At 62.0% G+C, this 18,544-nt stretch overlaps 4 protein-coding genes across 5 annotated transcripts in view; 2 read left to right on the top strand and 2 right to left on the bottom strand.

The window, feature by feature from the left end:
* Window positions 1-77: 77 nt before the first annotated feature.
* Window positions 78-4,429, top strand: SAR1A (secretion associated Ras related GTPase 1A). Its single transcript, XM_058810286.1, has 7 exons — window positions 78-164; window positions 522-596; window positions 1,391-1,510; window positions 1,921-1,986; window positions 2,379-2,482; window positions 2,911-3,042; window positions 3,770-4,429. Exons 2-7 carry the CDS (start codon window positions 539-541, stop codon window positions 3,884-3,886), a joined length of 597 nt encoding a protein of 198 aa, XP_058666269.1. The 5' UTR covers window positions 78-164; window positions 522-538; the 3' UTR covers window positions 3,887-4,429.
* Window positions 4,430-5,711: 1,282 nt separating this feature from the next.
* Window positions 5,712-7,726, top strand: TYSND1 (trypsin like peroxisomal matrix peptidase 1). The gene is made up of 4 exons (XM_058810285.1): window positions 5,712-6,697; window positions 6,782-6,918; window positions 6,998-7,183; window positions 7,272-7,726. Exons 1-4 carry the CDS (start codon window positions 5,712-5,714, stop codon window positions 7,481-7,483), a joined length of 1,521 nt encoding a protein of 506 aa, XP_058666268.1. The 3' UTR covers window positions 7,484-7,726.
* Window positions 7,727-8,175: 449 nt separating this feature from the next.
* SPOCK2 (SPARC (osteonectin), cwcv and kazal like domains proteoglycan 2) lies at window positions 8,176-11,190 on the bottom strand. The gene is made up of 9 exons (XM_058810657.1): window positions 11,121-11,190; window positions 10,766-10,880; window positions 10,589-10,691; window positions 10,399-10,507; window positions 10,205-10,324; window positions 9,900-10,118; window positions 9,076-9,138; window positions 8,803-8,940; window positions 8,176-8,723 (listed from the first exon to the last, which is right to left on the bottom strand). The coding sequence occupies exons 1-9, from the start codon at window positions 11,188-11,190 to the stop codon at window positions 8,578-8,580; spliced, it is 1,083 nt and encodes a 360-aa protein (XP_058666640.1). The 3' UTR covers window positions 8,176-8,577.
* Window positions 11,191-15,844: 4,654 nt separating this feature from the next.
* The window catches only part of ASCC1 (activating signal cointegrator 1 complex subunit 1), a 34,594-nt gene continuing 31,894 nt past the window's right edge, over window positions 15,845-18,544 (bottom strand). For both annotated transcript variants that reach the window (XM_058810209.1, XM_058810211.1), the window contains exon 10: window positions 15,845-16,504. In XM_058810209.1, the coding sequence (XP_058666192.1) occupies window positions 16,388-16,504 (117 nt within the window). In that variant the 3' untranslated portion in view covers window positions 15,845-16,387. The remainder of the gene's footprint in view (window positions 16,505-18,544) is intronic.

Below are 18,544 nucleotides of genomic sequence, written 5' to 3'. Positions count from 1 at the left end.
GAACCCGCGGCCTCCCGGCGCCGCCCGCCTCAGCCGCCGGCGCGCGGGGCCAGCGGGGCCGGAAGCGGGCGGGGCGCGCGCTGACGCGTTTCCGGCGGGGCGCTGGCGGCGGCCGCGGACGGGACTCGGTGGCGGCGGCGGCGGCGGCCCGGGGGCAGCCGGGGGTGAGCGGCGGCGGCGGCCGTGCGGGCCGTGCGGGCCCGGCGGGGCGCTCGGCGGGGCGGCGGCCGCCTGGCGGGCCCGGGAGAGGGGCGGCGACGGCGCGGGGGGTGACACGCAGGCAGAGCGGGGGCGGGGCGGGGGCCAGGCCGCGCCGCCCGCCCTTGAGGCCGGTGCCCCTCGCCCGGTGCCCTCACCCGGTGCCCTCACCCGGTGCCCCCCATCCCCGGTCTCCTCCACCCCCGCTCCCCCCGACCCCTCCCGTTGCCGGGACCCCCGATGCCCGTCCCGCACCCCCTTGCCCGCGGCGCCTTTGGGCACGGACCCTTCGTAACTCGGGCTTTGGGGTTTGTCCCCCGCAGGCATTTTGTTTCCAGAGATGTCTTTCATCTTCGAATGGCTCTACAACGGCTTCAGCAGCGTCTTGCAGTTCCTAGGTAATGCCTGGCAGCCCCCTCGGGGTGGGTTTGGCCTCTCCCGCTGCCTGCACCCCATAAGCGCCGGGGCTGGGGGGTGAGCAGCAGCTCTGGCCATGCACAGTCTGCTGAGGCAGCTCTCTATCTATAAAGGGGCTTTTACACCGGTGCAGAGAAACTTTGGGGGTATTTAGGGGTGTTGGGTTCCCACTCAGTGTTTCTGTTGCCCTTTGGAAGTCTGTCCTGCCCCAGGCAGAGGTGCTGCCTCGCCAGGGAGGGAACCTCATCCTCCTCATCCTCCTTCCAGAGTCCTGGATTCCAGTGGAACTCCCTGCTGGAGGATGGGGTGCACATTCTCTTGATCCCCTCTTGAAGGGAGGATAAGGGACGGGATGAGAAAAAGCCCTATTGGAAACCTGTGGGAGCTTTCCTGTGGCAGACAGGACAAAAATCAGTTTATGCCAAGAAGACAGCTCACTGTTCCCTGCTTTGCACATTTTCCTGGACAGCTCACTGCTGTTCTTTTATGAGTTTGTTCAGTTTTCACATCTTTTGAGGGGACAGACTGATCCATAATGCTGTGCTGCACACTGCTGGGATGGAGGAAAGAATGGAGCAGGAGCTCAGGAGATGTCCATTGCTGTAAACATGCCCTGGAAAAAGGCTGTTTGAGCTGTGTGTGTGTTCCCTGCTGCCCCTGGAGCGTGCACAGGTGGCAGCAGAGCTCTGGGAAAGGCTTTCCCCAAAAAAAGCAGCGTGGCATTCCGGGTGAGCCCGCTGGAGTTCTCCTCTTGCTTTCTTCCTCCTGCTGGCAGGTTTGTACAAGAAGTCTGGAAAGCTGGTGTTCCTGGGCTTGGATAATGCAGGGAAAACCACTCTGCTGCACATGCTCAAGGATGACAGGCTGGGCCAGCACGTCCCCACGCTACATCCCAGTAAGTGTCCCGGGAAAAGCCTCCTGGTGTGGCTTTCCCTCTGGAATTGGGGGGCGCAGTGGAGGAGGGAGCTCTGCCTGGGGGATTTGAGGGTCTCAGATCCACTTCAGCTTGGGGAACCACAGTGCAGCTCAAGTTCTGTGTTTTCCTCTCTAGAAATGCCCAACAACCAGTGTGGTTCTATTAAGAGGAAGGGAATATTTTCATAATGAAAAGAAGGATAATAATTGAAGCTTCAGTGGGAAGCAGGAGGAATTATTTTCTGCCACTCATGATTTTGGGAAGGTGCTCCTGAATTCCCCAGGAAGTTCAGGGAATTCCCTGCTAGAGGAGTGTGTGTGACACCCAAGAAATTCTGTCTGTCACAACTTCCCTGTTTTCATGGATCCCACCTGTGCTTTCCATTTCAGCATCAGAGGAGCTGACGATTGCTGGAATGACCTTCACGACTTTTGATCTGGGTGGACACGAACAAGGTAAGGAAAAAAATGACCAAAAATTGATCCTGAGGGTGTCAGCAATTAGCAGTGCCTAATTGTTTGTTGCCTGGATTTATTTATGGAACAACACGTGGAAGCAGCCTCCTGGCTATAGGATTGCTGGGAAGGAAATGCTGCCAGTTCTTGCCCTGCTGCCTGAAGTATTTTTAGCTGTGGAGGACTCAGATATAATTTAGTTTGGATAATTGCTGGATTTTTATTTCTGCACTTTCTAGAAGTCTTAAACACAGGTTTTTTGCCCTTTTATACGCAGAACTACTGGAAGGAAGGCAGCCTGGCTAAAAAGGCAGCCGTGCTTGCTGAGGTTTGGTGGATTTTTCCCTGTGTGGGGATTTCACAGGGCTGTGTTTGTCCCCTGTGTTTTCCAGCTCGCCGGGTCTGGAAGAACTACCTGCCTGCCATCAATGGGATTGTGTTCCTGGTGGACTGTGCAGATCACTCACGGCTTATGGAATCCAAAGTTGAGCTTAATGTAAATACACTTCCCTTCTTTCCCTTCTCCAGCCCCTCTGATCAGCTGAATTACGGATAACAGCCATCTCTCCCAGAGCTGGAGGAGCCTGGGTGTCCTTGCTCTGGCCACTTGGGTTCAGGGGAGGCTCAGCTTGGCCAGCAGCAGGAATTCCTGCATGGAGAGGGTGCTCAGGCCTTGGCAGGGGCTGCCCAGAGAGCTTTGGGGTTGTCCCAGGATGGGCTGGAGGTGGCACTCAGTGCTCTGGGCTGGGCACAGCTGGGACTCCATGGGCTGGGAGGGATTTTCCAGCCTCAGGGATCCTGTGGAGTCTGGAAGCCTCAGAAACGAACCCTTGTTGGTCCCAGAGCTCAAACAAAACCATTTCCTTCAGGCAAGGACTCCTTTTTCCACCTCCCTGCTCAACTCTTGTTGGCTCTTGCACGCAGGCATTGATGACAGATGAGACAATATCCAACGTGCCAATCCTTATCCTGGGAAACAAAATCGACAGACCAGAGGCCATCAGCGAGGAGAAACTGCGGGAGATCTTCGGGCTCTACGGACAGACCACAGGCAAGGTAGGAGCCATCCACACCTTGCCTTGGCTGCTTCCTTGGATTGAGCCCTGATCCAGCTGGGATTGATGGGAATTTGTCCATTAATTGGTCCAGGTTAATCAATGATAATAATGATGGTGCGCCTGAAGGGAGGCTAGGAGAGAGGGACTGTTTGAAAGCTGTGGAGTGGTGGGACAAGAGGGACTGGCTTCCCACTGCCAGAGGGCAGGCTCAGATGGGAAATTGGGAAGAGATTCTTCCTGTGAGGGTGGGCAGGCCCTGGTGTGGGAATCCACAAAGCATAGGGTTTTGGGAATGCTGCAAAAGGCAGGCCTCAGAGACAGTAGAACTGTGATTAGAGCTAAGCAGTAGCCGTGAGGTTGGTCAGCAGAAAAACAGCTCAAGGCACGTTCCACAGCAGTCCCGTCCCGTTTGTGATTTGTACATATACCCCTGGCCGGTGATACCCTGGCACAGAAGCTGGGGCTGCCCCTGGATCCCTGGCAGTGTTCAAGGCCAGGTTGGGCAGGGCTTGGAGCTCCCTGGGACAGTGGGACCAGGCAGTGGGGTGGAATGAGGTGATTTTTAAGGTCCCTGCCAGCCCAAAGCTCTGAGGCTGCCGGGATTGTCCAAAGAGCGGCCTCTCACACGGGGCCTGTGAGAGGAGCTGCCCTGATGGCTGTGGCTCGCTGGGCGCTCCCCCGAGGGCAGCAGGCTGCAGATGTGACTCCAGTTTGGATTTCCCCAGGGAAACGTGCCGCTGAAGGAGCTGAACGCGCGCCCCATGGAGGTGTTCATGTGCAGCGTGCTCAAGAGGCAAGGCTACGGCGAGGGCTTCCGCTGGCTATCGCAGTACATCGACTGACGCCCACGGACGCGAGAGTCAACTCCTCTGGACTGATCCTGTTCACTTCAGCTTCCTATGGACTTTTCTATTAGAACATGGAAGGCTTTCCTGGCGTTGTCCAAGAGACTCCTGGTTTCCAGCTGCCCCTATGGCACAGTGGTGACACCGCTCTTTTCCGGAGGCAGCGCCGTCCCTGGGTTGTCCCTGCCAGTGGGGTGACAGCGGGGCTGCTCCAGCCTGGGAAGGCAAAACTCTGCACGCTGCAGTGTAACAGCTGAAAAAGAGAGCACGTCTCACCACTGTGGTCAATTGACTTCAAAAACAAACAAACAAACAAACAACCAGAAAAGGAAAAAAGCAATTATATTTTTTAAAGAAAGTGTTAATGTAAATGGCGTCCCTTCTAACTTTTTAGTTTAACGTTCATCTTGTTTAGTCCAGAGTCTGGTTTAGGGTTTTTTAAGAATATATTTAACGGTATTTAGGTATTTCACAAATTACTGAAGCAAGGTATCACGATATTAGAAGTCCTCAATAAACATAGCATTTGGGCTTAACTGAGCTGTAGGGTGGCTGTGCTGTGTCACGCTGACCGACGACGGCGAGCTGCCGTTGGGACTGAGGTGTGCAATCCCAGCTTCTTTAGTTTACAGGGGTTTTTATTTTTTTTTTTTTTCCTAGTTGGGGAGGAGCACCTGGTGCAGGTGTTGGGGGTGGTGTGCAGTGGGAAGGGGCTGCCTGGTTCCCCTCAGGCCAGACCCTCCATCGAGGCTCCTCTGGCCATGCCATCCCAGTACGAACCACGGAGCTGTTTGGTGGCTGTAGCATGGAAGTGTTTGACATTTGCATATCATGAGGTGATTAATGTAGACTAAACCGGTTTCTTTTATACTCTCAACGGACTTTTTTTTTTTTTTTTGTCTGAGTTTTCATTGCTGTCTGGCACTCATTTTCAGTTCAATAAAGACATGTCTTTCTCCTCTGAAGGGGCAACGAGCCTCAGTCTGGCTTGGTGTTTGCTGGGCCTTGGGGCCATCAGAACACCAGCCACAGAGTTCCAGGAGCCTTTGGACAAGGCTGTCAGGCACAGGGTGGGATTCTTGGGGCTGTCCTGTGCAGGGCCAGGAGCTGGATTCAATCCTTGTCGCTTCCTATCAGGATATTCATTCAGTGATTCCATGCTTCTGTGACCTGTGTGGTGCAGCCAGAGAGGGAAACTAAGGCAGGATGGAAGAGCCGCTTGCCTCTGGGCTGGCAAGCGGAGAGAGCTCATGGCTTGCAGGGACTTTGCTCTTGGTGTGACGAACCCACACCGAGCCCAGGCAGCCAGGAAGGGGCTGGGGGAAACGGGAACGGGAGGCTTTGGCTCTGCCTCCCGGTATCCGGGGGGATTTCAGCTCTCCCAAAGGGATTCTCCAGGTCCCGGTACCTCTGTTGGAAATAAAGGTTTGGTACTCGTTCGTGCTGCGGGTGAGGTGGGAACCGAGCGGGCCCGTGGGGTGTCCGGGCCAAGGGTCCCGGGGAAGGGGGGCCTGTGCCGGTGTCCCGAGGGGCAGCGCTGGGCCCTGGGGGCCGAGGGGCGCACCGCCGGTCCCCCTTCTCGCAGAGGCCGAGGGAGGGCTCCTAGCGGGCACCCCTGATGTCCCGGGAGCGGGCCCGGGTCCGGCCTGGTCCGGCGGTCCCGGCAAGCGGGGCCGGGCCGGGCCCCGGAACCCGTGAGGGCCGCGCGGGGGCGTGTCCGCCACGTGCGCGCCCTCCCCGGCCAATGGGGAGGGCGCGCTGCGGGGCCGCAGCCAATGGGCGCGCGGGGCGGGCCCGGGGGCGGGGCGCGGTGGTGGCGGTGATGGCGGCGGCGCCGCCGTGCTGCGCGGTGCGGGTGCGGGGCGCGGGCGGCGGCGATGGCGATGGCAGCGGGGGCAGCGGGCTGGTGCTCAGCCGCCGCCCCGGGCTGGTGCTCTGCCACGCCGCCGTCTTCGCCCCGTTCCTGCGCGCCGGCCCCGCCGCCTGGGCGCGACCCTCCGCGCTGCCGCCCTCCGCGCTGCGGCCGTGCCCGCGGCTCAGCGTGGTGCTGCGGGGCGAGGCCGGCGGGCTGCGGGAGCTCGGGGCGCGGCTGCTGGCGCTGGTGCCGTGCGCGCCGTTCCGGCGGGCGCTGGAGCGCGGGCTCGGGCGGGCGGAGCGCTGGCGGTTCGGGGCCGAGGAGGAGGCGGCGGGCACGGACCCGCGGGCGCTGCCCTGGTTCGCCTGGCTGCGGGTTCCCGGGCTGGACGCGGCCGAGGGCGGCTGGGCGGCGCGGGCCAGCGCCGGCTGCCTGCGCAAGGGGCAGGCGCTGCTGGCCTGCGGGTCCCCGTTCGGAGACCTGTGTCCCGAGCTCTTCCTCAACACGCTGAGCCGCGGCGTGGTCAGCAACCTGGCGGGCGAGGAGAACGCGCTGGTGCTCACCGATGCCCGCTGCCTGCCCGGCACCGAGGGCGGCGCCGCCTTCGTGCCCTCGCCCGCCGGGCCCCTCGCCGTGGCCGTGATCGCCGCCTCGCTGTGCTGGAAGGGCGCCGAGTGGGTCGGGCTCACGCTGCTCTGCTCCCTCGCCGCCATCCTGCGCTGCAGCGCCGCTGTCCTGGGCGAGGCCGGGGTCGCGGTGCCGCCCGTGCCCGCCTGGGTGGCCGCGGTGCCGACGAGCGGCGGGCGGGACCCGCTGGGCTGGACGGCGCTGGTGGAGTGCGGGGCCACCTGGGGCTCCGGGGTGCTGCTGGCACCGAGGCTGCTCCTCACCTGCCGGCACGTGGTGGAGGCCAGAGCCCCGCTCCGTGTGACACCGGCGGCCGGCCCCGGGCAGTGAGTGCGGCCGTGCCCCCCCAAACCTCAACCCCCCGACCCTGCGTGTCCCCCGCCCTGACATCCCGTTAACCGTGTCCTTAGGGATGCCGCCGCCGTGCTCTGGGGCCGTGTGGTGTTCGCCACCGAGGAGTCGTCCCCCTTCGACGTGGCCGTGGTGGAGCTGGAGGAGAGCGTGCCAGGCTTTGTCCCGCCGTGCCTGGCCAGCACCTTCCTCCCAGGTACGCCCGGGGGCACACGGGGTGTTCCATCGGGGCTGCCTGGCCCCCGTGTCCCCACCTGCTGTCTCTCCCGTGCCAGGGGAAGAGGTGACCGTGCTGGGCTTCGGGGCGCTGGGGCGGGCGTGCGGCCCCTCCGTGACCGCGGGGATCCTGTCGGCCGTGCTGGCGGTGGCCGGGCGCCCCGTCATGCTGCAAACCACCTGCGCCGTGCACGGCGGCTCCAGCGGCGGCCCCCTGGTGTCTTCCGGCAGCGGGAGCCTCATGGGTGAGCCAGGGCTGTCCCCGTGGGTGTCCCATGGGTGGGTGTCCCCCGGCCGGGCCCACTGACACGGGTGTCGCTCTTTCCCCGCCAGGAATCGTGGCCAGCAACACGCGGGACACGGGTGCGGGGGCCACCTACCCGCACCTCAACTTCTGCATCCCCATCACGGTCCTGCAGCCGCTCGTGGCGCGATACCGCCGCACCCGCGACCCCGCCGCCTTCGCGGGGCTCAACCGGGCGGGTGACGGGGTGAGAGCGGCTTGGCAGCTCCAGCAGCGGCCAGGACACCCCAGCAAGCTCTGAGCCCCCTCCCGGGGACCTGTGGCAGGGACCGAGGTGCCGGGGGTGGCGCTGCCATCCCCTGTTCAGCCCCGGTGCTGCGGGGCCCAGGCGCCTGCACTGCACGGAGCCGATGGGGCGCGGGCACCCCGGGGCAGGGGATATTGCACAGTGCCTTGGACAGCTGCTGACAGCCCCAAATGGGGAGGTTTGGGGTCTGTACGATTGTTTTATTTTCTCCCCGGGGCCATAAATGCTGTGAGTTGAGGTCCTGGTGTCCCGTGTGCTCAGTGGCTGCTGTGGGTGTGGAGGCCCTCGCCACGGCCTGGGGTGGGTTCTGGGGGCAAGTTGGTCCTGTGAGGGATCCTCTGGGTCAGGGGCAGGATTGGATTGGGGTCTTGTTTGGGGCTGGGGTAAAGCATGGGGGAGGGGGGGCAGTTCTGAGCCATTCCATGGCTCTGGAGCCCGTGGAAAGGGAAGGTGTGGGGTCATGGAGAGGGTCAGGAGCTGGGGAGGGGCCATGTCCCTGGGGAGGGAGGCCATTCCAGCTTATGGCAGCAGAGTGCAGGAGCCAAACCCGGGCACTGACAGGGGCACCCCCACCCCAACCTGCTCCCAGCCCGCTCACGGGGGGCACAGCCCCGCAGCACCCCCTCCCCAGGACGGGACAGGGCAGGAACGGGCGGGCCAGCGTTTGACACAGCACGGGGTATTTATTTCACAGCCGCTACACAACGCCGGGGCCGGGGCAGCCACGCAAGCACAACATGAGGGGGGATGCAGGGAGGAAGGGGGGGCAGCTTATCTATAAGGGGGTTTGTTGGGGTATTTTTTGTTTTTTCCTTTTTTTTTTCCCACTTTTATTAGCGCCATTTGCCCGGTTGAAGACCACGCAGCAGCACACTAGGCCTACAAGGCTCTACCCAAAAAAAAAAAAAAAAGCTCAAATTCGCATAAGAGCGGCCCCCCCCGCCCCGCGAGCGCCCCGTGTCCCCGTCCCACGCGGGACCGGAGGGGGAGCACCCACCCCATGCCACACCGGCAGCGGGGGCGTCACGGGGACCCCCGGCTGGGGGGCTGCCTCCCGGCCGTGCCGCCCACCGGGCTCTCCTGCTCCTCTACCAGATGTAGCCGCCGTCGTCGCCCTCGCCTGCTTCGCCCTCCTCTTCCTCGCCTTCCTCGCCCGCCTCCTCCGGCTCCTTCTCCTCCTCGTCCTCCCAGCCCACGCTGCTGCCGAAGTCTCCCGAAAACCCCGTCGCTTCATCTGCAGGGGCGAGGGGCAGAGGCTCGGGGGGGCCCCGCGCTGCAGCCCCGTGCCCCGGGGGCTCCCCCGCAGCTCTCACCGCAGTCGGGGCTGCCGTGCCCGCGGGTGCCCGTCAGCTCGGCCCCGTGCTGATCCACGCACCAGCACTCGCCGCCCCCCGGCTCGCACTGCGCCCGCCGGTAGTAGCCATCCTCATCGCAGCTGGGGATGAAGGTGCCTGCAGGGAAGCCACGGCCCCCACCCCCCCGAACACGTGCAGTGCCAAACCCCCAGGCAGGGTGCCATCCTCATCCTCATGCCGGCCCGGCTGCGCGGGCACTGCTGGGGAAAGGCCCTGGGCTGCCCCACTCACCCAGCTTTTTTTTGGTCGCTTCTTGGATCTGGATCTTCTCCAGCTCCCTCAGACAGGGCGGCTCTGCAGCAAGGCCACATGCTGCTCTTAGGGCGGGCAACCCCTCACCCCACACAGTGTGTGCCCCCAAACCCACAGCATTCGTCCCTGTGGTGTGCATCCCCCAGAACTCCACATTCCCCCATGGAATGCAATCCCCCAGACCCCACATTGTGCATTACCCATGGTGTGCATCCCCATAGTGTGCATCCCCATGGTGTGCACCCACCCTGGCCCATGGAGTACATCCCCCAGCTCCACAGTGTGCATCCCCCAACTCCACAGTGTGTATCCCCCACAGAATACATCCCCCAGCTCCACAGTGTCCCCCTGGCCCATGGAATATATCCCCCAGCTCCATAGTGTGCATCCCCCATGGATAACATCCCCCAGCTCCACAGTGTGTGTCCCTCCAGCCCATACTGTGCATCCCTCATGGTGCACATCCCCCTTCTCCCAAGCTGTGCTTCCCCATGACCCACAGCATGCATCCCTGCATGGTTTCCAGCCCCCCAAACCCTGTGGTGTACCTCTCCCCCTAAAGCAAACATCCCAAACCCACAGGAAGGATTGCCCATTACCCCACCACATACATCCCCCCATGGTGCACCTCCCACCCCTTGGATCCCCCACAGCCCCACGAGGCACAACCCCAATCCCGCAGCAGGGATTCCCCATTCCATGGCATGCATCCCCCAGGACACAGATCCCCCTGCCCCACACGGTGCCTCCCCCTGACCCCGTGGTGTCCATCCCCGGCCCCGTGTCCCCGTGTCCTGACGCACTTTCCCTCCAGAAGCAGAAGCACCACTCGGGGGCGGACACGCGGCCGTCCTTGGAGGTGTCGCAGGAGTTGAAGAAGGCGCGGATGCACACCTCGTACTTGTCCAGGTTGATGGCGGCCAGCTCGGCCGCCTCCAGGAACAGGTCCCCGCTGGTGTCCAGCCGGGCGAACATCCACCCCACCGCCTCCTTGCAGGCGGCCGCCACGCTCCTCTCCAGCGCTGCGGGGCAGGATGGAGCCCGTGGCTGCCCGGTCCCGATGGGGACAGCAGCCCCCGCGCCCTCCCCGTGTGGCAGGGACCGGTACCGGAGCTGGGGCTGGCGGGGAGCCCCGCGGTGCCGTTCTGCTTGGCGTTCTCCCGCAGCAGCTGGAACCAGTCGCGCAGGCGGTCGCCCAGGTCGGCCAGGTCCTGCCCGGTGCACAGTTCTGGGGGCGCAGCGGGGCAGCGTCAGGCCGGGCCCGGCTCGGGACGCTCCCCCGGCACCCCGCACCGCGCTCACCTTGTTTGGCGTCGCCGGCGGGGCTGTGCGGGGTCGGGCAGGGGCACTGCCCCTCGCAGCGCACCGTCAGCTGCTTGCTGGCCAGGCACGCCTGCTGCTCCAGCTTGCACTGCGGGGCGGCACCGGGATATCGGCGGGGGGACACGGGGGGACCCGCGGCCCCGTCCCCGCCGCGCCGCCCCTTCCTTACCGCCGAGCTGTACGTGTGGCCGTCGGAGCCGCAGACGGCGGCCAGCGGGGCGGCGTGGCAGGGCTTGCAGCCGCCGTGCGCCTTGGGGCCCAGCGGCTTGATCCTGCAGGGGGAGAGGCGCTGAGCGCCCGCCTGGGCCCCCTTCCCCCGCCCGGCCCCGGCCCCGCTCCTTCCTACCTGTGCTCCAGCTTCTTGCGGCTGATGCACATGGCGCGCTGGTAGCCCTGCGCCACGCACACCTTGTGCCGGCTGCACTTCACCTTCTGGCACGGGTCCTTGGTGGTGTCCCGGGCTGCGGGCACAGAGGCGCTGGGGCGGGGGGCGCCCGGGGGAGCCCCGCAGCGCCGGCACAAAGCGCCACTGACCGCAGCCCGGCTCCAGCCGCTGCTCCCGACTCGCAGCGAGCCCGGCACCGCTCCGAGCGGAAGGGAAAGCCCGGGGGGGTGCAAGCAGAGAGTGCGACCCCCCCTTCCCGCCATACTGACTGGCACGGAGCCCGCAGTGCTCCATCCCAAACCCATCCCAGCGGTACCTTCATCCCCGGGCTGGTTGTCCTCCCAGCTCTTGATGTAGTCATCCTGCGAATCGGGGAGAGCCCGCATGAGTGCGGGTGGCGGGGACGGTGACACCGGGCCGGGCGTGCCATCCCCCGGCTCGGGGTCACCGCCACACACCCCAGGGCACCCCCGCGGGGCAGGGACGGGGAGCAGGGACGGGGAGCAGGGACCCCAGGAGCGGGTGCCATCCCCTCGAGGCTCACCTCCACCTCCTGGCGGCACGGCAGCGACACGGCCCAGCCGGCACCGACAAAAGAAAAAGAGAGAAAGAGAAAGAGAGTGCCCACCGTCAGCTCTGGGGCACCCAGAGCGCTGCTCCCGGCCCCAACCCACAGTGACAGGCACCCTGTGCCAGCGGGGCACCCCGACTTTCCAAAGCTCTCGCCACCAGCCCTGGGTATCACTGGCACCAACACCAACGTGCTCCCCATCTCTGGCTCTAGACCTGTAATCCTGGAGAGCCGCCACACAGGATAACGCCTTCCCCCATCAGCCAGCTGGGAGAGCCAGGGAATGGGGATGGAAATGGCATTGGGCGGAGGAAGGGAGCCCTTGGGAGCCCAGTGAGGAGCTCGGGGGATCCCCATGGCGCTGCCACAATGGTGAGCCCAGGAGGAGGGGGCCGAGGTGGATGTCGCAGCCTGGGGAGGCAGAGCTGCTTCCCCAGGACCCGAGAGCATCCCGGGGGTGCGGGGGACAGCAGGGATCGACCCCTCCCGCAGCAGCACCGCCCGCCCCACGGGCTGAGCTCTGCGCCAAGGCAGGAGCATCCCCGCCGCCTGGGGAGGGCGGGCGGGCTCTGGGGGGGCAGCAGGGAGCGGCGGCACGGGAGGCAGCTCCGGAGGGGATGTGTCGCTCCAGCGCGGCGGTGTTTGCACCGTAATCGATAGCCGCGCTCCCGTGCCGTGATTGGTAACGCTGCGGCGCCCGGCAGCTCCCTGCGGCCCCGGCCTCCTCCCCTGCATCCGCCCGCCGGCGCTGCTCAGCAGAAAACCCCACAAATCCATGGATTTGCTTATTAATCCAAGCTAACCGCCAGGAGGGCTGCAGCCCCGCGGCATGGCAGCCGAGCCCCGGCAGGGAGGGCCCCACGTGTGCTGGGGATGGCATCGGGCATCCCCCCGAACCCCGGGATGCTCAGTGCCAGGGGGGCACGTCCACAAGGCTCCCTCCCCTCGGGCACCGCAGCCAGCGAGGCGCCCGGGGCTGGCATTGCCAGCGGGGGTGTTGTGGGCAGGGCTCTCCAGGGGAGGAATTTACACCTTGGCACGCTCACCTGTGCTCTGCCCCCCAAATGGTTTATTTCGGGGGTGGTGCCCCCTGCCCTGCGGTGGGCACATCTCCCTTGCTGCCATCCATCCATCCATCCATCCATCCATCCATCCATCCATCCATCCATCCATCCATCCATCCATCCATCCATCCCCTCCTGGCTGCCAAGGTGAACCCGGGTGTGCATCTGAACAAAGACCATGGGGGCTGGCTCGGGCTGTGCCCCCTCCCCGCCCGGCTGCTGCAGGTGCCCTGGGGCTCCCCAGGATGGGGCTGCAGCACCGTGTCCCCCACCTGGAGGACAAGAACAGGTGTAAAACGAGCCCAGGAAAACCCCGACTGCTCCATAATATTAAATACTGCAGCTGAATGCCATCGAGGCTGCTCGCAAGGGCTGTGGAGCAGCGAGGGGTGACAGGATCCCGAGCCCGCTGTGCCAGGTGTGCCAGCGCTCCTGCATCCCCATCTTCCCCCCCATCCCCAGGGGTCACCACCCGCCGAGGCAGCGCCGGCCCCGGCTGCGGCACCGCGCGGGCTCCGGAGGCACCCGGAGGGCTCGGGGAGCGCAGTCCCGGGGGATGCCCGTGCCCTGCGCTCTCACCGAGGGCTCCGGGCCACGGGCGGGCGGGCCCCGCCTGCACCCCCATGTGGGGCACGGGCAGAGGGTGCGGGGCACAGACGGCACCCCCGGTCACCGGAGAGGGTCGCTTTGGCATCAAGCCCTGGCCACGCAGCTTTGGCGTCGGGCAGGGAGGCGGCGGCGCTGCCGGAGCCGGTGAGCATCCCCCGGGTACCGGGGCCGCGGAGCATCCCCAGGCACCGGGGCCGGCAGCCGCCCACGGCCGCGGCGGGATGCGGGCACCGCCGTGGGGCCGAGGCCGGGGAGGGTCGCGCTGCGGCAGCCGCAGCGGCGGGCGGGGAGCGCGGGGAGCGCGGGGAGGCGGGGAGGGGGCTCCCGGGGCCCGGCAGCGCGTCCCGTCCCCCCCGCCCCGCCGCCGGCGCGGACTCACGTCTCGGAAGCGGTTCCAGTGCTTGATCCTGCCGCCGTACTGGGAGATGGACGAGAGCCACTGCTCGTCCTCCATGAAATTGCCGGGGCTCTCCCCCGCCGCGGCGGGCCCGGGGCCGGTGGCGGGGCCGGCGGCGGGCCCGGGGCCGGCGGCGGCGGCGGGCAGGAGCAGGGCCAGCAGGGCCAGCAGGGCGCGGCGCCCGCCGCAGCCCCGCATGCTGCCGCAGCGCCGGGGGGAGCGGGCGCGGTGCGGAGCGGTGCGGTGCGCACGGGGAGGCGCCGCCGGCGAGTGCGGCCGCGGGGCGGCACCGGGCGGCACCGGCGGGAGGGCCGGGGCGGGGCCTCCGCCGCGCCCGCCGCACCTGCGCGCCGACACCGGGGCGGGGGAGCCGCCGGCACGGCTCGGCACGGCTCGGCACGGCCGCGGCACCGGGCCCCTTCCGTCACCGTCCTGCACCCTCGTCCTTGACCTGTCCCCGTCCCGCGTCCCCCATCGGGCGCCCCGCATCTCCTGCCACACCCCCATCCTGAAGTTCTCGTCCTGCACTACTGGTCCCCACCGCGTCCCCGTTCTCCATCCCTGACACACCCCCTCCCGCATCCTTTATCCTGCATTCCTGGTCCTTATCCCGTCTCCATTCCACATCCCCATCCTGCACCCCTCATCCCTGGTCCTTACCCAGTCCCCATCCTGCATCCCCATCACATCTCCATTCTGCATCCCCCATCCTGCATCCCTGGTCCCTACCCAGTCTCCATCCCACATCCAATGTTCTGCATCCCTTGGTCCCTGCCATGTTCTCATCCTTCACCCAGCAGCCCTGGTCCCTGCCAGGTCCCCATCACACATCCCCCATCCTGCATCCCCTGCCACATCCCCATGCAGCACCAGTCATCCCAGATCTCTCACTCTTACCATGGATCCATCACACATCCCCCATTCCTTCCACATCCCCACCTGCACACCCCATCCTGCATTCCCAGTCCCATTCCCAACCCCATTCCACAGCCCCCTGTCCCTGGCATCTCCCATCCTCCAACCCCTCTCCCTGCAATGCCCACACTGTGGTTCCCATTCCTTGGCCATCCCACCACAGCATTTTAGGGCCCGGGGAAGATTCCTCCCTGTCCCAAGGTTTTGCTTCTGGATTTTCCCCTCTTCTCAGCAGGGGGAAATCTGGGTAGGCAACAAGTGACAACTCACCCCAGCTGCAGCTCCTTCACAGCTTCAGCTGGGGATGCCACAGCACACATCCAGCTTCTCTTCTCCCTGCCAGGATGCTCAGGACGGGAAGGAAAACTGCCAGCAAACCCCAGTGATGTCAGGCAAAAGATCAGAATCCTTAATTCTGCCTGGGGTAGGAGGTGTGAAATGAATTTTGCTGTGCCAGGCTAGAGCAGCTGGATAAGCTGCTTACCAGCGAAATTCAACCAACTTCCCAAAGAATTGTCACTAAAACATGTTTACACAAGTAGGAAGGGGAGGAGCATGCTCCAATTGTCAAAAACCCGTGTTTGCCTCAACTTCTCATTGAGAGCTGTTAAAAACTCATCAGGCAGAAGCTTCCCAAGGTGCACCTCCCCTTTCCTGGTGGCTGCGTGAGCAGCTCCCGGGTCTGTTCCAGAGAGATTTGCCAAGTACCTCTTCAGGTTGGCGGAAAGATGACAGCAACTGGTGTTAAGTGCTCTCAGCACCTCCCTGTGAGTGTGTGCTGTGCTCTGCTCCCCGAGGGAACCGCTTGCAAGGCGGCTTTTGGAGAGCACAGAGGCGTTCTGACGCCAAGGAAAGGGACACAAACAGCCCAATGGCTCTGGCTGGGGACAAGCAAGGGCACCCAGCAAAAGCACAGAATTTGATTTGATTGCCTGACAGGCAGGCTTGAAAGCAGACAGGCAATTTGGTGAGGGAAACATAAACAGCAATACATTTGGAGGGAAAAAGCAAAGCAATCCCAGTTCCTGAATGACTCCCACTGCTGTTTGTGCATGGCCAAACAGCCAGCTCACTCTGGAGGGAGGAAAAGGGGTGAAGGTCTCTTAGAAATGATCACTAGGACATGTGGGTGCTGCTGGAGCACCCCTATCCCTGGCTGAGACACTCTCCACCTCTACCACAGCACGATTCCATACCCATGGAAGCAACTAGGAATGGGCAGCAGCACCTGTTGTGTTACAAAACACCCAAGCACCAGCACCTTCCATTTTCCAAAGCGTTCATCCTAGGGCAAGTCGAAATCCTGTGTCACTATTTTTACCAAATGTGGAGATTTACAGGAAAAAAACAACTTTGTCTTGAGATCTCTGAAGGATTCACAATGGAATCAAAGAGCTTGGTGCTGCTTTTAATGGAGAAACCACCTACAAGGCATATGTTTTTTGACACGCTCCGAAACGGTCACTGGAAAGAGCTCTAACCGTCAGTGCTTTCTTATTATCATAGTTATGTGCTGTGCTGGAAGTTTAATTACAGAAACTATCAATGCAACAGGAGATAAACACTTTGCTTTTGAAGGGAATTAATTTATTTGGAGATCCACATCACACAGGCACGCTGCTGGAGATCCAAGCAATGCCTGACCTCAATATCGTTAAATCGTGCTCCGGCGAAGCTCTCCTGGATTTTAAATACTTATTTTAAGAACAAACTTCCCTCTTCTAAAAAAAACCCCACATTTAAACACCAGTGATGCCCCAAAAGCCCCAGTTCTAGTTGTTTCCTTAGAAAACCAGCAATCCACAGACATCAAAGAGGAAACTTTGTGATGTTTGGGGAAAGGAAGAGGAAGGCAGCCTCAAAGAAGAGAGCAGTGGGAAAAGCTGCAGGGAAATGTCACGGTTCCCATGCTTTGGAAGAGTCACAAGGCATCCCAGCTTGGAGTTCCCAGGTTTCCATCGAAGATTCAAGTCCTATAAAACCTTTCACTGAGGGATCATGCCCACAGCAGACCCACCATGGCCGCCTCAAGAGAAGCACAGCTGCCCAGATGTGGCGTAGTAGCCAGAGGCGTCCGAGGAGAACCTCTGGGAGAGACGCACCGAGTCCAGCTGCACCTCCCCGAAGTGGAAGTTCTCAAAGAGCTGAAAGGAAGAAGAAAAAAAAAAACACTTGAAGGGATGGAGCCTGCAGCTGGCACACGGCTCTCTCGCAGGAGCTGGCCCTGTCAAAAGCCTCTCCTCACCGATTGGCTTTGCCTTTATATCAAAGTCTTCTTTAGGTTATTTTTCCCACTAAAGACAGCACTTGAACTCTTTTTATCTACAGCAGCAGCTGCTGAAACCTGCCCTGTTTTGCTGCCTGTGTCACTGAGGGAGCATGGGGAGGCACCACTGCTCTGGAGGCACCACCCAGGGTGGCTCTCGAGGTCACAGGCTCTGCAGCAGCAAGGTTTGAGGCCAGCAGGTTTGCACCAATCCAGGCCACAGGATGCAGGACTTAACAGCCACAGCTCAGTCCTAATTCAAAGTAGCAGGCTGGAGGCACAGGGCTCCTCATCCCAGCACTGACCCCGCTTTGTTCAACAAATCCGTCTTTGTTCCGCAAAGACTTGAGTGCAAATTAAGGAAAGCAAGCCAGCTCGGAGCCCGGGGGGTGTGGCCCTGCCCATTAATCCAACCCACCGAGCAGACCAAGGAAAATGACATCAGAATTCCTTACAAGAAGTTACTGCTGGAAAAGCATCGTGGCATCCAGGCACAAAGTGCTCCTCCCGTTCCATTAAGCAGCAGGAAATTGCTCTACCTGGGAACATCAGCTGTGCCTCAGGAAAAGCTTCTCGGTGGAGATGCTAATTTGGAAAGCTCTGTTTAACAGGGGAGCTGTGAGTCACTGAGAACCTGAGCAGTGGCTTCTCCCCACCCTGGAGATCTCCAGAATGTCCATTCCATCTGTCTCCTATTCAGTTTTCTATCTGTCCCTGCAGGCGTGGGCTTGAGACAGTCCCCCAGCCCTTGCTGCCCTTTACAGAAGGCAAGAAGGAAAGCCAACACATTAATCCTCCTGGAGCCAATGGTGCATCAATTCCTCCATAGAGGGACTGACTCTGAAATCCCAAATAACTACTTAGCATCTGAAAGGCTGCACTTCACCTCCTCCAAAGAGGCATTTGGCCCTGCCTGGCACTGATTTGGGCACAACTGCTCTTTTGTTGTTTGTCCCAAGAGTATTCTGTACCCTTTTTTCCAGAGGAGACCAGCTAGTTTTCTTTCAGGACAATTCCTGGGTTTGCTGTCACTCCACAAAGGAGAAGAGCCATAGGGACAGTGATTCCCTGCCCATCTGGGGGCAGAGCAAGAGACCCCAGGGCAGTGTGGTGGCCTCAAGGGACACTGTGAGTGGTCAGTGCCCTAAAGAAGAGCAGCCTGCAGAAAGAAGCTGTGCTAAGGAAGCATCTCAAACCAGGAGAGAAGGAAAAGAGAGGAAGAGAAATTATGACAGCCACACAAACTCCATTTCACACAATTAAAGATTTATACAAGAAAGATTAATTATGTTCCCAAAAGCCTGCGCCATTCATGTTGGAGGACTTAGGATAAAATGTCTCATTAATAAGAGATAGCAGTAAAAAGGGGTTGGTCACCTTTCTCTTTGTTTTGGCTGACCTCAGAAGGGAGGATGGTGCTCTTTGGGGCTGCCTGCAATGCTTTGTGCCCATTCACCCTAAACCTTCACACCCGTCCCTGTCGCAGTGGCTGCTCACACTGTCACTCCTTCCCATCACAGAGCCCTCTCCACCCAGCAAAAACAGAAATTACCTCTCTCTGGACTCCTGACAGAGAGAGTGGCAGGTGTGCTGGGAAACAAGGAGTACTTAGGCTTGAGAAGAGCCCCCTCCAGTGCCTAAAGGGGCTCCAAGGGAGCTGACAGGGACTTTGGACAAGGGCATTGAGTCATGGGACAAAGAGGAATGGCTTCCCACTGCCTGAGCATGATTCAGATACTGGGAAGAAATTCCTCCCTGTGAGTGGGCAGGCCCTGGCACAGGGTGCCCAGAGAAGCTGTGGCTGCCCCTGGATCCCTGGAAGTGTGCAAGGCCAGGTTAGCAGGGCCTTGGAGTACTCTGATCTAAGGTGTCCCTGCCCATGGCAATGGAACAAGGTGGGCTTTAAGGTCCCTTCCAA

Source organism: Ammospiza caudacuta, chromosome 9 (genome assembly GCF_027887145.1).
Source record: "Ammospiza caudacuta isolate bAmmCau1 chromosome 9, bAmmCau1.pri, whole genome shotgun sequence".
In the NCBI taxonomy this organism is placed as follows: Eukaryota; Metazoa; Chordata; class Aves; order Passeriformes; family Passerellidae; genus Ammospiza; species Ammospiza caudacuta.
The sequence above is the reverse complement of the archived record's forward strand: the minus strand, read 5'-3'. Positions and strand labels throughout refer to the sequence as shown.

Bases quoted from the DNA above. Each gene is read 5' to 3' on its own strand.
- SPOCK2 (XM_058810657.1), bottom strand. From the start codon at position 11,190: ATGCGGGCTCTCCCCGATTCGCAGGATGACTACATCAAGAGCTGGGAG. The intron at 10,692-10,765 runs GTAGGAAGGAGC...CTCCCCCTGCAG, and splicing joins CGCAAGAAGCTGGAGCACAG to GATCAAGCCGCTGGGCCCCA. The intron at 10,119-10,204 runs GTACCGGTCCCT...CCTGCCCCGCAG, and splicing joins CCCCGCCAGCCCCAGCTCCG to CGCTGGAGAGGAGCGTGGCG.
- SAR1A (XM_058810286.1), top strand. From the start codon at position 539: ATGTCTTTCATCTTCGAATGGCTCTACAACGGCTTCAGCAGCGTCTTG. The intron at 597-1,390 runs GTAATGCCTGGC...TCCTGCTGGCAG, and splicing joins CAGCGTCTTGCAGTTCCTAG to GTTTGTACAAGAAGTCTGGA. The intron at 1,987-2,378 runs GTAAGGAAAAAA...TGTGTTTTCCAG, and splicing joins TCTGGGTGGACACGAACAAG to CTCGCCGGGTCTGGAAGAAC.
- TYSND1 (XM_058810285.1), top strand. From the start codon at position 5,712: ATGGCGGCGGCGCCGCCGTGCTGCGCGGTGCGGGTGCGGGGCGCGGGC. The intron at 6,698-6,781 runs GTGAGTGCGGCC...CCGTGTCCTTAG, and splicing joins CCGGCGGCCGGCCCCGGGCA to GGATGCCGCCGCCGTGCTCT. The intron at 7,184-7,271 runs GTGAGCCAGGGC...TTTCCCCGCCAG, and splicing joins CGGCAGCGGGAGCCTCATGG to GAATCGTGGCCAGCAACACG.